This window comes from Gopherus flavomarginatus, chromosome 23 (genome assembly GCF_025201925.1).
Source record: "Gopherus flavomarginatus isolate rGopFla2 chromosome 23, rGopFla2.mat.asm, whole genome shotgun sequence".
NCBI classification, from domain to species: domain Eukaryota; kingdom Metazoa; phylum Chordata; order Testudines; family Testudinidae; genus Gopherus; species Gopherus flavomarginatus.
Genome location: NC_066639.1, coordinates 10,620,708 through 10,636,486, shown reverse-complemented (window position 1 = coordinate 10,636,486; position 15,779 = coordinate 10,620,708). Strand labels below are relative to the sequence as shown.

Genomic DNA, 15,779 nt, shown 5'->3' with positions numbered 1-15,779 from the left:
TTTGGTCTGTGTTTGCCTTGCGTTGCCTTACAAGGTAGGCTGTGGAATTTCCTTCACTGGAGGTCTTTAAGACCAGGTTAGAGATACACCAGTCTGGGAATGTCTAGGGATACTTGGTTCTGCCTCAGCACGGGAGGCTGGAGTAGACGCCCTCTCAAGATCCCTTCCAGGCCTGCATTGAAATAATTCTCTTTTGTGCTGTGTCCTGTTCTACGCTGAGCTGTTTTGCATGGTGCCATTTGGAACTGTGGTCGCACAATGTTGTGTAACAGTTTTATGGTGCATTGTTTTGCCTCAGCTTGTTTGGTGTCTGTGCTATGTTGGTTTGAGTTGAGCTATTTTCCATTGTGTTCTTTTGTCCTAGGATGTCGTCGTTTGCATCGTGTTGCTTCTTTTTCTTTGTATTGTTATTTATGCTGTGGAGTGTAGGCTGTTACCCTCCCCCCCCGAATTTGCTGACATTATGTTGTGGTGGGGTTTATTCTGTATGTTGTGTTTTTATATGTATATATTGCATAACATCCTAGAATTGTAGTGTCATCAAGATGTCATCAAGTCCAGCTCTCTCTGCTGAGTCAGAACCAAGTATATGTACATTATCTCTGACAGAGGTTTGTCCTACTTGTTCTTAAAAACTTCCAGGGAAAGAGACTCCACAGTCCCCCTTGTAAGACTATTCCAGAGCTGAACTAGCTCAGCTCTGGTGACACCCACACAGATTTTAGTGGTGAACAGCTCTGGAGAGAGAGAGGAGACCCCAGTGAGTGGGCAACTGGGTAAAAAGAGTGAAGTTGGGAATACAAACATTGACATGTCCAAGGTCACCCAGGCTGTCTGTGATCGAGCTAGAAATAGGTTCTAGTGCCACCGTACTGCTGTTTCTGAAGGTCTCTGCCACACTGATGTTTTAGGCACTTGTGCAAACCCTTAGTACAGACAGAATTTACACTAGTGCACTGTGATTGGTACTGGTGCACCATGTCCCAGTTTGAAGGTTTGAGGTGGTGGGAGCGGGGAGGAGGGACCTCACAGAGGCCGGGATCTGGCTGACCAGTGCAGCTGGTAAGGGAGGGGCAGCAGTAGTGCTGGAGGTATGATCCAGGAGCACAGCCCCAAAGGGCTGGACACTGACTTCTCCTGACCCAGGGGACACCCCCCCAGCGAGGTGGTTTGTCCATGGATGCACAGGCTGTCTTGGCAGGGCAGCTCAGCTACAGTCCCTGCACACCTCTTCCTGCAGCCTAATACAGTGTGCTCTGGGGACCTTTCCAAGCTGCGGGTGACAGGGCTCTGGAGTTAACAGGGTCTGTTCCTGGCTCTATCACTGGCCTGTTTAGTGACCATGGGGAAGTCACAGCCCCTCTCTCTGTAATGCTGTCTCCAGTGACTCGAGAGCATGAGCACCAGCCTCAGGCAGACTGGTAAGAAGCAGGGCACAAACCCCAAATTGGGTGTGAGGTCTGTATGGAAATTTCACCAACCAAGTATCCAGCGTAAACGCTTCAGGCTCTGTAACAGCATTAACATGGAATCACAGACAGTCCTCTTGCGTGATCCCATATATCTCGCCACGCAGGTGAGCTCACCTTCATGACAGATGGTCCCTTACTCCAGGGGTTCTCAACCTTTTTCTTTCTGAATCCCCAATGATGGAGATTCCACAACCTCCCTAAGCAATTTATTCCAGTGCTTAACCACCCTGACAGGGAGTTTTTCCTAATGTCCAACCTAAACCTCCCTTTCTGCAATTTAAGCCCATTGCTTTTTGTCCTGTCTGCAGAGGTTAAGAAAAACAATTTTTCTCCCTCCTCTTTGAAATGACCATTTATGTACTTGAAAGCTGATTATGTCCCCTCTCAGTCTTCTCTTCTCCAGACTAAACAAACGCAATTTTTTCAATCTTCCCTCATAGGCTGTGTTCTCTAGACCTTGAATCATTTTTGTTGCTCTTCTCTGCACTTTCTCCAGTTTTTCCACATCTTTCCTGAAATGTGGCCCCCAGAACTGGACACACTACTCCAGTTGAGGCTTAAACAGTCTGGAGTAGAGCGGAAGAATTACTGCTCGTGTCTTGCTTACAATACTGCTGCTAATATATCCCAGAATTATACTTAATTTTTTTTTGCAACATTGTAACATTGTTGACTCATATTTAGCTAGTGATCCACTGTGACTCCCAGATCCGTCTCCGCAGTGCTCCTTCCTGGGCAGTCATTTCCTGTCTTGCACGTGTGCAACTGATTGTTCCTTCCTAGGTGCAGTACTTTGGATTTCTCTTTATTGAATTTCATCCTATTTACTTCAGACTATTTCTCCAGTTTGTCCGGATGATTTTGAATTTCAGTTCTATCCTCCAAAATACTTGCAACCCCTCCCAGCTTAGTATCACCCACAAACTTGATAAGTGTAACAGAGAGACTCTGCTGCTGGGAGGGTTTCACCATGTGTCAGAGGGTCACACCCTGGTAGGAGGGGGCTAGATCTGTACTGGAATAAGGTCACTCTGTGCTTCCCAGTGTGGCACAACCTAGAATATCCATGACCAGGGAACAATGCTGAGGGGAATCAACATGTGGAAAGGAGAGAAACCCTGTCTGAATCTTCTCACATTGCCCTTCTCCCCCTTACAGGCTACAGAATAACGTCCACGTTTTGCTCCAGATCAGCCCATCCTCCCAGCGGGGAGGCAATGGCTGCAATGGAGCTGGCTCAGGTAAGAGATTCTCAGGGACCTGGTGGTGGTTTCTGCTTGGAGGGAGAGGAACAGTAAATGTGTAGTATAGTAAAGTAAATGTACAATAATCAGTTTGTGACACATTTTCTTTGCAAATCTCAAAGTTCCATATAAAATAACCTAAAAGTTTGTCCCACTTCTCTCTAGTTGTCTATTTCTAATTGAATATGCCCTGAGCTTTTCCCGTCTCTCTAATTATAACATAAAAAGAAAATCTCAGATTTACACCTTTTCTCAGATTCTTGAACATGCATATAAAATGTTTGCAAATGGTGCTCATTTCCTCTTTATTCATTTATCAAATATTGATGTGAAACACTCAGATTTTACCCCCATGATCCTTCTCTCTGATCAACTTGTGCCAAAGTCCTGGCTCCAAGCATTGCCCGGCTTTCCCCAGTCACCTGCCCTGTCACTGTGATAACTTTCTATCCACTTATCAAACACTGTGAGTGTGAAATCACAGATTCTGCTTTTCTCCTCTTTTGAAAACTGCAGGAACTTTTGGTTCGGTTTAGAAAATTTGTTCCCCCAGTCCTTGTTCTCTATCTTGGGGGTGAGGGAAGTGGGAAGGGGGTTAGCACTGCCACGTGATGGTCTCTTCCACAGCATTCTGCACTCATTCTTTCTGAAATCTGGTGTCATTGAGACCATTGTTAATCCAGAGTCACTGTATGGAAGGACAAGGAATGACTCCAGATGGACAATGGGGCAAATGAGATCAGCAATTCTCCCTGTGAGGAGGGGCTCTCATTAGCTGCTCTCCCCGGAGAGCTAAAGGAGGGAAGCTGCTCAAACGCTCTGTCCCTCTCTGCTCAGGATATTGGGGTTCAGCTTCCTGGGTCAGACACTGCAGCCTCCATTGTGATCTGGGACACCAGGCTTGGAGCTGCTTCTCCCCCAGTGTGGTTCTGTGCTGGGAAGTGACCTTAATTAAAGCTGCTTCTCTGCCTGGCCCAGGGGGTGACCATCTCCAGCTGGTCCTAGCCCCGTAGGGCAGCCCTGGGCCCTGTTAATACTAATTTCTGAGCCAGACATTCCAAATAACTGACAGGAACGAAGGGAAAATGCTGGGGTCTGGCCTTAAAATGACTCCACACAAACAGACCCTCCTCATTTCTCGTCCCATTAGCAATTGCAGGATAAAGTCCAGCCATGGGGGAGCAAACTACCTAGGAATGGGACTTTCCTACCAGACGGGCAGGGAGAGGGGATAGGGAGATTGAAAGGGGCAATGGGAGAGAAGAGTTTGGAGAGAGATTTCCAGATCTCTAATCTGCCCAGAAAGATGTATTGCTGCACCTTGGATAGAGTCACTTTCCTGTGGAAAAGATGAGAATCAGACAGAGGAAAATCCAGTTCCTGATTCCATATTCCCCCCGCTGGGGTGTGGCAGCCGTGGGGTCAGTGTCAGAGGGAATCCCCCACAGTGACTCCTTTGGTTCTGCTTTTTTCTAGCCTTGTGTTCAGAGACTTTGTTATGGGATGTGGGGAGGGAGAAGGGAGGTTAAACATGTCTCTGTGGGCTTAGCCTGGCAGGAGGGGCCAGGTCTGCACTGTACACAGAGATCAAGCCTTTCTCAGCATGGCAGACTCTAGAGTGTCTATCTGCGGGGAAAGGGCCTGGGGGAATCATGCTGTGAAATGAGTTAGTGTGTTTTGAAACCTTCACAACTGCCCTTCTCACCCTGCCAGGTTGCGGAATAATGTCCATATTTCGCTCCAGTTCATCCCGTCCTCTCGTTGGACAGGAGAGAGAAATGGCTGCAGAGGAGCCAGTTCAGGTGGGTATTATCAGTGGGTTGCTGGTGGGTTCCGGCAGGAGGGAAAGGGGCAGCAAATACATGGGAAATGGGAAGATTTGCACAGTCTGGTTTGGAGGTTGGAGCGGGGAAGGAAATGCACAGGGTGGACAAAGGGAGGAGGACAGTGTGTGACAAACCTGTTGGGAGTTGTTTAAGTGTCTTAGATTCTAGGAACAGACCCATGAGGTTCGGCGGTGGAAATGCTCAAGTTTGTGGAGCAGAAAATAACCCAGCTCCATGGGGCTGGGAAAACTGAACAGACTCATTGTGCTGGAGCCCGACCTGACTAACTAGCGGTTGCTGTGAGACATGAAGGGGCACCCACCAGTGAAGCTTAAGGGAGATTCCCCTCCCTTCACATCCAGCTCTTCAGAATGGGGAGGGTGTTGGGCTTCCTACCAGGGAGCTGTCCCTGGACCCTGCTACGGGCTCCATCTCCTGAATCAGTCAGTGGCTAGTAGGTGTGTGATGGCTCTGCTGGGAGAGAGGAGGGGCTCTCTCTTTATCCCCTCCCCCTGGTGTTTCCTGGATGCTCTGAGCAGGGTGGGGGTGGGACTCTGACTGCAATCCACCCAGAGTTTCTGTTTGGCTCCTGTCCCCCATGTATAGGGGGGCTGTGAGTGGGGCAGCAGGTACTGAGTGTTGGACTCTCGCTCTTTCAGGGGCCGGTGACCTTCGAGGAGGTGGCTGTGTATTTCACCAGGGAAGAGGGGGCTCTGCTGAACCCCACTCAGAGAGCCCTCTACAGAGATGTCATGCAGGAGAACTATGAGAATGTGACCTCGCTGGGTAAGGGTTCCTGTCCCCTCTGTTCTTGGAAGGGGAAAAGAAGAGAGATGGTTCACGCCAGCCCCACAACGCCACCTCTACTCTGTCCTGTTTCAGCATCACCCCAATATGCCAGTGACACACCCGCTGTCAGAGACCCTCCCCTGCTGCAGAACACTTTGGGAACAGAGCACAGGAACCGTATCGCACAGTGTCAAATATCTCCTGTTTGCTCAAGTAAAACTGAAGGTTAAGTGCAGCATAATCAGCAGAAGCTTCCTACCCCTGACCTCTCAAACCCTGAGCCTTCTCCACCCGGACCACAATTATGCTTGGGGTGTAACGAGCAGACTGCTGGAGTCAGAGCTGCTGGTCCAGAGTTACTTATTACACAGACAGTCCATGTGTCCCTGAATGCTGGCTGGTAGTATCCAGAGAAGGAAGCTGAGTGGGGAATTTAGTGTTAGTGGGGCCATGTGCTCAGCTTCATTTTAGGGGTCCCTCCTTGGGACACAGGCAAGAAAAAGAACATTCTCTCTTATTTCACCCCCCCCTCCATTTTTCATTTTTTTCTTCATCCTCCTCCTATAAGTAAAAGGAAGTAAATGAGGATAAGGTGAGATACCTTGATTGTTTTTGATGTCTGAGTTTTCCACAGACCGCTTGAAAATCGCTGAGCGTCTCAGTGCACCACCTAATGATCTTTCCAAATACTGTTTGTACCATTAGCTAACTGTTGTAAAGCGCTTTGGATAAGAGCCCTTTATAAAAAAAAAATATTAAAAATGTTGGAGTGCAGGGTCTGGCCAGGAGTTAAGTTGTGGGAGGGGGCTCAAGGCTGGGGCAGGTGGTTGAGATGTGAAGCGCTTACCTGGACCAGCTCCTGTTTCATGCGAGCAATGCAGGTGGGGATGTGGAGGGGCAGAAGTCAGGGTGGGCAGGAGGCTGTGTGGATGGGTTGCAGGAGTCAGGGCTGAGGGTGTGTGAGGGGCTGTGGATGTGTCTGGGGGCAGGGGGTATGGGTGGTTGCAGTAATCAGGGAAGGCAGGGAACTGGGGTGTGTTTGTGAGGGGTGAAGGAGTAAGGGCTGGGGGTGTGAGTGGGGGTGCAGGAGTCAGTGAGGGCAGGGTGTTCAGGGTGCAGGAGTCAAGGCTGGGGGTGCAGGGTCTGGGAAGGAGTTAGGCTGTAGGAGCAGGCTGGAGATTGGGGTGCAGGTTCTGGGATGCAGGAGGGGGTTCAGGGTTGGGGTAGGAGGTTGGGGTGTGGAGTGCTTTCCTGGGGCAGCTCCCATTTGGTGCGAGGAATGCAGATGGCAATGTGGGGGCGTGTGTGCAGGAGCTCCCATATTTGGTGCTCAGGGTGGGGGTGAGCATGTGGGGGGCGTGCAACAGTCAGAGCATGGGGTGTGAGGGCTGCATATGTGGGTAGGGGTGCAGGAGTCAGGGCTGGGGGCTGGGATGGTGGGCTGGGTCATGGGGGTGCTCCCAGCCCTGTATCCTGAGTGACTCTCAGTAGGGGCTGGGTATGGGGGGGTATGTGATAGGGGTTTGCTTTGTAAAGCAGTGAGCAAGTGACCAGGGAGCTTTTCAAACATGGCTGCTAATGGAGAGTTTGGTGAGGGAGTTTGGAAGGGGATTGGGAAGGGGGCAAGGTTCTCTTGCCATTCTTTAAAAGATTTAAGCTATAATACAAACTTCTTGGTTGTAAGAAAACCCCTGTTGTTAACTTAGGTAGCTGTAGGAGATGATGCAGGCAGAAGCCCAGCAGCAGAGTAGGGGCTATCCTGTTTGTTGCACTCAATGTAGCATGTATGATTACCTGCCCTGTGAGCGGGTGGCGTATGTGTTCATTCCGTGCAAGGAGCTCCTGGTCCTCAGACAGCACGTGGAGGCTTTGGAGGCCAGGGTGGTGGAACTGGAGACACTAAGGGAGGCAGAGAAGTATGTCAGTGAGGCTTTCTGGAACACTAGATTTCTCCCACCTCCGGCCAGACAGCCACTGTGCTGTTGAGGAGGATGAAAGGCCCAAGGAAGGAGAGCAGTCAATGGGAGCAGAGGGAAACCTTCCCATAATTGGGACCCTCCTTCCAGATGGTGTTGGGGTAACCCCTTGCACTGAGGTTACCTCTCCGGGGAGGGAACTCCAGTCATTAAGAAAAGGCAGCTGTTAGTAATGGGAGATTTGATCATTAGAAACAAGGATAATTGGACAGCAAAGAATCCTGTGGCACCTTATAAACTAACAGACGCTTTGGAGCATGAGCTTTCGTGGTTGAATACCCACTACCTCAGATGCATGTAGTGGAAATTTCCAGGGGCAGGTATATATATGCTAGCAAGCAAGCTAGAGATAACGAGGTCAGTTCAGTCAGGGAGGGTGAGGCCCTGTTCTAGCAGTTGAGGTGTGAATACCAAGAGAGGAGAAACTGGTTCTGTAGTTGGAAAGCCATTCACAGTCTTTGTTCAATCCTGAGCTGATGGTGTCAAATTTGCAGATGAACTGAAGCTCAGCAGTTTCTCTTTGAAGTCTGGTCCTGAAGTTTTTTTGCTGCAGGATGGCCACCTTAAGGTCTGCTATAGTGTGGCCAGGGAGGTTGAAGTGCTCTCCTACAGGTTTTTGTATATTGCCATTCCTAATGTCTGATTTGTATCCATTTATCCTTTTCCGTAAAGACTGTCCAGTTTGGCCTATGTACATAGCAGAGGGGCATTGCTGGCATATGATGGCGTATATTACATTGGTGGATGTGCAGGTGAATGAACCAGTGATGGTGTGGCTGATCTGGTTAGGTCCTGTGATGGTGTCGCTGGTGTAGATATGTGGGCAGAGTTGGCATCGAGGTTTGTTGCATGGATTGGTTCCTGAGCTAGAGTTGTTATGGTGCGGTGTGCAGTTACTGGAGAGAATATGTTTCAGGTTGGCAGGTTGTCTGTGGGCGAGGACTGGCCTGCCACCCAAGGCCTGTGAAAGTGTGGGGTCATTGTCCAGGATGGGCTGTAGATCCCTGATGATGCGTAGGAGAGGTTTTAGCTGGGGACTGTATGTGATGGCCAATGGAGTCCTGTTGGTTTCTTTCTTGGGTTTGTCTTGCAGTAGGAGGCTTCTGGGTACACGTCTGGCTCTGTTGATCTGTTTCCTTATTTCCTCGTGCGAGTATTGTAATTTTGAGAATGCTTGGTGGAGATTTTGTAGGTGTTGGTCTCTGTCTGAGGGGTTAGAGCAGATGCGGTTGTACCTCAGTGCTTGGCTGTAGGCAATAGATCGTGTGATGTGTCCGGGATGGAAGCTGGAGGCATGAATGTAGGCATAGCAGTCGGTAGGTTTTTGGAATAGGGTGGTGTTAATGTGACCATCACTTATTTTCACCGTGGTGTCAAGAAAGTGGACCTCCCATGTAGATTGGTCCAGGCTGAGGTTGATGGTGGGGTGGAAACTGTTGAAATCGTGGTGGAATTTTTCCAGAGTCTCCTTCCCTTGGGTCCAGATGATGAAGATGTCATCAATGTAGCGTAGGTAGAGAAGGGGCGTGAGTGGACGAGAGCTGAGGAAGCGTTGTTCCAGGTCGGCTTAAAGATATTGGTATATTGTGGGACCATGCTGGTTCCCATAGCAGTGCCACTGATCTGGAGATATGTATTGTCATCCAATTTGAAATAGTTGTGTGTGAGGATAAAGGCACAGAGCTCAGCAGCCAGTTGTGGTGTGGCATCATCAGGGATACTGTTCCTGACAGCTTGTATTCCATCTGTGTGTGGGATGTTTGTGTAGACAGCCTCTACATCTATGGTGGCTAGGATGGTATTTTCTGGGAGGTGACCAATGCATTGTAGTTTCCTCAGGAAATCAGTGGTGTCACGGAGATAGCTGGGAGTGCTGGTGGCATAGGATCTGAGTAGAGAGTCCATATATCCAGACAGTCCTTCAGTGAGAGTGCCAATGCCCGAGATGATGGGGTGTCCAGGGTTTCCGGATTTGTGGATCTTGGATAGTAGATAGAATAACCCTGGTCGGGGCTCTAGGGGTATGTTGATTTCTTCTGGTGTTAGTGTAGGGAGTGTCCTGAGTAGATGCTGTAGTTTCTTAGTTTATTCCTCAGTGGGATCTGAGGGAAGTGGCCTGTAGAATTTGATATTGGAGAGTTGTCTGGCGGCCTTGTCATAAACAGATAACTAAGGGTTAATGTCTCTTTCACCTGAAGCACCTGACAAGAGAACCAATTAGGAAACCTGATTTTTTTCAACTCTGGGTGGAGGGAAGGTTGTGTCTGAGTCTTTGTTTTTCTGCCTGCTTTTCTCTGAGCTTTGGAGAAGTGATTTCTGCTTTCTAATCTTCTGTTTCCAAGGTGTGAGTACCAAAGAGTTTGTTTCTTTTGTATTTACATGAATATAGTTGCTGGAGTGCTTTGATTTGTATTCTTTATGAATAAGGCTGTTTATTCATATTTCTTTTAAGCAGTTGACCCTGTATTTGTCACCTTAATACAGAGAGACCATTTGTATGTATTTTTCTTTCTTTTTATATAAAGCTTTCTTTTTAAGATCTGTTGAAGTTTTCTTTACTGGGAAACTTCAGGGAAATTGAGTCTGTACTCACCAGGGAATTGGTGGGAGGAAAGTCAGAGGGAGATCTGTGTGTGTTGGATTTGTTTGCCTGACTTTGCATACCCTCTGGGTGAGGGGGGAGGGAAGAGAGAGATTAACTTGGTAATTCTGTTCTCCAGGACTGGGAATGGAGAGGGGGGAGTCACTCTGTTTAGATTCACAGAGCTTGTGTCTGTGTATCTCTCCAGGAGCACCTGGAGGGGAGAAGGGAAAAAGGATTATTTCCCTTTGTTGTGAGACTCAAGGGATTTGGGTCTTGGGGTCCCCAGGGAAGGTTTTCCAGGGGGACCAGAGTGCCCCAAAACACTCTAATTTTTTGGGTGGTGGCAGCAGTACCAACTTCAAGCTGGTAACTAAGCTTGGAGGTTTTCATGCTAACCCTCATATTTTGGACGCTAAGGTCCAAATCTGGGACTAAGGTTATTGACAGGCCTCCTTTGGTAGTCAGACCTGTTCATGATGACAACAGCACCTCCTTTATCAGCCTCTTTGATGATAATGTCAGGGTGGTTTCTGAGGCTGTGGATGGCATTGCGTTCTGCACGACTTAGGTTGTGAGGCAAGCGATGTTGTTGTTCCACGATTTCTGCCTGTGCACGCCGGCGGAAGCATTCAATGTATAGGTCCAGACTGTCATTTCGACCCTCAGGAGGAGTCCATGTGGAGTTCTTCTTCTTGTGCTGTTGGTGGGAGGGCACCTGTGTATCAGTGCACTGTTCAGTGTTGTCCTGGAAGTATTCTTTGAGTCAGAGACGGTGAAAGTAGGCTTCCAGATAGCCGCAGAACTGTATCATGTTGGTGGGGGTGACAGGGCAGAAAGAGTCCCCGAGATAGGACAGACTTTTCTTCTGGGATGAGGATAGTTGGGTTTGTGATGACCAGGAGAACCGTATGGTGACTTGCCTGCGTGGTGCAAAGATTGCTGATTTCTCGAGGCATCTAGATAAATTTATGTGTAGTTCTGGGGAGGAGCCAGTGGTCGTGGTACATGTAGGCACCAATGACATAAGGAACAGTAGGTGAGACGTCCTGGAGGTCAAATTTAGTCTGCTAGAAAAGAGACTGAAATCCAGGACCTCTATGGTGGCATTCTCAGAAATGCTTCCAGTTCCACGTACAGGGCCAGGTAGCCAGGCAGAGCTTCATAGTCTCAATGCGTGGATGAGATGATGGTGTAGAGAGGAGGGGTTTAGATTTATTAGGAACTGGGGAAACTTTGGGGATGGGGGAGCCTATACAGGAAGGATGGCTCCACCTAAACCAAAGTGGAACCAGACTGCTGGCACTTAACATTAAAAAGGTTGCAGAGGAGTTTTTAAACTAAGAGATGGGAGAAAGCCAATGGCTGCAGAGGAGCTCGTGGATGAGACAGAGACTTGTCTTAGAGAAGAATCTAGTGATAGAGATTTTTCTAGTTTAGTCAGGAAGAGAGGCTGGAAAAGGATAAAGTAGGGGCCAGATCAGACAGGAAGCATTTACACACAAAAGAATCTGACACATCAGAAAAGGGCAGACAAATAAACAGACAAGTTTTTAAAGTGCTTGTACACAAATGCTAGAAGTCTAAATAGTAAGATGGGTGAATTAGAGAGCCTCATGTTAAAGGAAGATATTGACATAGTAGGCGTCACAGAAACCTGGTGGACTGAGGACAAGCAATGGGACACAATCGTTCCAGGGTACAAAATATACCGGAAGGACAGAGCAGGTCATACTCGGGGTGTGGGGAGGGGAGTGGCTCCGTATGTTAAAGAAAATGTAGACTCAAATGAAGTAAAAATCTTAAATGAAACCGCGTGTTCCATTGAATCTCTATGGATAGTAATTCCGTGCTGTAATAAGAATATAACAATAGGGCTCTGTTATCAGGCACCTATCAAAGACAGTGATAGTGAGGATGAAATGCGAAGGCAGATTAGAGAGGCTATCAAAATAAAGAACTCCATAATAATGGGAGATTTCAGTTATCCCCACATTGACTGAGTACATGTCACCTCAGGACAAAATGCAGAGACAAAATTTCTGGCTACTTTAAATGACTGCTTCATGGAGCAGGTGGTACAAGAACCCACAAGGGGAGAAGCAGCTCTCAGTTTAGTCCTGAGTGGAGCAAAGGATCTAGTCCATGAGGTAACTATAACAGGACTGCTTGGAAATAGTGATCATAATATAACAACATTTAACATTCCTGTGGTGAGAAGAACAGCGCAACACTGTGGCATTTAATTTCAGAAAGGGGAACTATGCAAAAACGAGGGGGTTAGTTAAACAGAAATTAAAAGGTACAGTAACTAGAGTGAAATCCCTGCAAGCTGCATGGATACTTTACAAAAACACAATATTAGAGGCCCAACTTAAATGTATCCCCCAAATTACTAAATACAGCAAAAGAACTAAAAAAGAGTCACTGTGCTTTAATGACCATGTAAAACAAGCAGTGAGAGATAAGGCCTCTTAAAAAGTGGAAGTCAAATCCTAGTGAGGTATATAGAAGATAGCATAAGCACTGCCAAATTAAGTGTAAAAATGTAATAAGAAAAGCCAGAGAGGAGTGTGAAGAACAGCTAGCCAAAAACTCGGAAGGTAATAACAAAATGTTTAAGTACATCAAAAGCAGGAAGCCTGCTAAACAACCAGTGGGGCCACTGGATGATTGAGATACAAAAGGAGCCCTTAAAGACAATAAAGTCATTGCGGAGAAACTAAATACATTCTTTGCTTCAGTCTTCACGGCTGAGGATGTTGGTGAGATTCCCAAACCTTTTGTGGGTGACAAATCTGAGGAATTGCCAGAGATTGAAGTGTCACTAGAGGAGGTTTTGGAACTAATTGATAAACTTAACTGAAACAAGTCACCGGAACCAGATGGTATTTACCCAAGAGTTCTGAAGGAACTCAAATGTGAAATTGGGGAATTATTAGCTATGGTTTGTAACCTGTCCTTTAAATCAGCTTCTGTACCCAATGACTGGACGATTGCTAATGTAACACCAATATTTAAAAAGGGCTCTAAAGGCGATCCTGGCAATTACGTACCGGTAAGTCTAACGTCTGTACCAGGCAAATTAGTTGAAACAATAGTAAAGAATAAAATTGCCAGGAACGTAGAAGAACAAAAATTTTTGGGCAAAGAAAAGAAAAAGAAAAAAGAAATGAAAATAAGAGAGATACCAATCTCCTAGAACTGGAAGGGATCTTGAAAGGTCTTTGAGTCCAGCCCTCTGCCTTCACTAGCAGGACCAATTTTTGCCTCAGATCCCTAAGTGGCCCCCTCAAGGATTGAACTCACAAGCCTGGGTTTAGCAGGCCAATGCTCAAACCACAGAGCCGTCCCTCCCCCAAAACTCAACATGGTTTTTGTAAAGGGAAATCATGTCTTAGTAATCTATTAGAGTTCTTTGAAGGGGTCAACAAACATGTGGACAAGGGTATCCAGTGGACATAGTGTACTTAGATTTCCAGAAAGCCTTTGACAAGGTCTCTCACCAAAGGCTCTTACATAAATTAATTTATCATGGGATAAGAGGGAAGATCTTTTCATGGATTGAGAACTGGTTAAAAGATAGGGAAGAAAGCGTAGGAATAAATGGTAAACTTTGAGAATGGAGAGGAGTAACTAGTGGTGTTCCCCAAGGGTCAGTCCTCAGACCAATCCTATTCAACGTATTCATAAATAGTCTGGAGAAAGGGGTAAACAGTGAGGTGGCAAAGTTTGCGGATGATACTAAACTGCTCAAGATAGTTAAGACCAAGGCAGACTGTGAAGAACTTCAAAAAAAATCTCGTAAAACTAAGGGAATGGGCAACAAAATGGCAAGTGAAATTTAATGTGAATAAATATCAAGTAATGCACATTGGGAAAAATAACCCCAACTATACATACAATATGATGGGGGCAAAATTAGGCTAATCAGGAAAAAGATCTTTTTGTCATTGCAGATAGTTTTCTGAAGACATCCAGCAGTGTGCAGCGGAAGTCAAAAAAGCAAACAGGATGTTAGGAATAATTTTAAAAGGGATAGACAGTAATACAGAGAATATCTTATTGCCCTTATATAAATCAATGGAAATAACTAATTTAGACCCCATCATTTTATACATATATTTGGGATTATGTTTTCCACTGGGCTGCAATATGTGTTATCCTGTCATTTGGTTCTGCTGAGATCCTGCATTCAGTAATATCCCTGCCCTTCCTGTTCCCTTTCTCCACTGAACCCCACCAGCCCATGGTTACTGTTCCCAGCTTCCCCAAGACTCTCTCATTGTCTCTGGACCCATCTGTCAGCAAGCAGCAGTGCCAGGGAGACTTACCCTTTCTCTGGAGACTTTGATTTCTGGGACGCGGATTTACTATCTGTGTGTTTTAGCAGACTCTTTGAAATTAAGTGTCTGTGACATTAAGCACAGTATGATCTGGACTGTTGAACAGCTCTGTCACCTCAGTTCCCCAAGCTGGAGTGCCTTTTACACTGCTCTACTGTGAGAGCAGCCACTCCTGGGCAGTTCATGCGCAGTCTCCAGCATGTAACTCACTTCTAGCTAGACAGTTTTGAGTGCTGCTAGTCAGTGACTCCCAAATTACAGTACCCCACAGGAGAACCCCAGAAAATTCTCTGCTCCCAGACTTCCCCCAGAAATGTGCATCTTGCCCTGTCCAGCACAGTCCTGAAGAATGGGAGCTCATATGAAATATGTTGTTTCATCAGTGGAAAATGCAATGCACCAGCCTTTTTATTCCAAATGGAGTTTCCAACACACTTCAATCCAAACACACTGGTTTGATAAAAAAAGGAAACAAAATTATTGACTACTGAAAAAAAAGATTTTGTGACTGCAAGTAATGAGGCATAAAAGTCAGAATTGTTTATGAAAGAAATGCAAGATAAAACACAAACTAATGTTTAACTTAACAATGCAAAAGGGATTTCAAACAAATGTTTCTCTCACCATCTGCTGAAACAGGCTGGTTTTCCTTTCAGCCAGGACTCCTCTTTACCTGCCCCTGCTGCCCACATTTAGTTCTTCAGGAATTGTCAAAAGCAGAGGGAAAGGGGAGAGAGAGAGTGAGTCTCTTGCATTTTCCTCACCTCTTTTTATAATTCAGTCCTTTGTACTAGAAACAAATTCAGTCCCAAGTTGAGTCATGGTGACAGGCTGTCATAGGTACGAGCTTCAAGTGATCCCTATAATGGAATGTAAATGTCATCTTCACACCGTCCCCCTCCTGGAGGATGGCTATTTGACCAGCTGTTTGCTTTGCTGTCTCTGAGGAACTTAAGGTTAGGGTTGCAGCTTTTTCAGTAACATCATACCGTAAAATCTCATAACTTTACATACAATGTTGCTACACTTTTTAACAGGAGGATATTCAGTAGTTTGTCTTTTCAAATGATTCCTCACAAACCATACAGTGATAAATGAAGGGGAGGGGAGGGATCTCCCTTTTATAAATACCCAGCCAGCCAGTTGGCTGTAAAATCCCTGTTGGTGCGAGTTCTCTGCTTGCTTTACCTCTAAAGGGTTAACGAACCTATAGGTAAAAGAAAAGTATTGGGCACCTGAGCAAAGGAGCCAATAGAAAGGCTAGAACTTTGTTAAATGGGAAAGTAACTTTCCCTTTATCTGTTGTTCTCCGGAGAAGGCGACACGGACTAGCAATGTTGTGTAAGGCTTGAAGCAGGTATGAAAATTCATCTTCCATACCTAGAAGAAATGATTTGGCTAGGGAATGTTTAGACAGACACAATCAGGTTTATTTTTTATTTTGGTTTTTGGATCTCCTCTGTGCTATCCCAGATGCTTTTGTTTGCTTGTAAGCTTTAAGCTGAACCCCCAAGAAAGCTATTTTGGGTGCTTACAAAAAAATTT

At 46.4% G+C, this 15,779-nt stretch overlaps 2 protein-coding genes across 18 annotated transcripts in view; one reads left to right on the top strand and one right to left on the bottom strand.

Moving 5' to 3' along the window:
* The window catches only part of LOC127039376 (zinc finger protein OZF-like), a 231,323-nt gene that overhangs the window by 164,963 nt on the left and 50,581 nt on the right, over window positions 1-15,779 (bottom strand). The window lies entirely within an intron of this gene.
* Window positions 1-15,779, top strand: part of LOC127039365 (zinc finger protein 883-like) — a 116,613-nt gene that overhangs the window by 95,505 nt on the left and 5,329 nt on the right. For 4 of the 7 annotated variants that reach the window (XM_050932940.1, XM_050932939.1, XM_050932942.1 and 1 more), the window contains exons 2-3: window positions 4,430-4,518; window positions 5,202-5,328. In XM_050932940.1, coding sequence (XP_050788897.1) covers window positions 4,430-4,518; window positions 5,202-5,328 — 216 coding nt within the window. Of the gene's footprint in view, window positions 1-2,630; window positions 2,714-4,429; window positions 4,519-5,171; window positions 5,329-15,779 lie in introns of all 7 variants that reach the window. The other 3 variants (XM_050932941.1, XM_050932943.1, XM_050932944.1) reach the window with 3 other exon arrangements.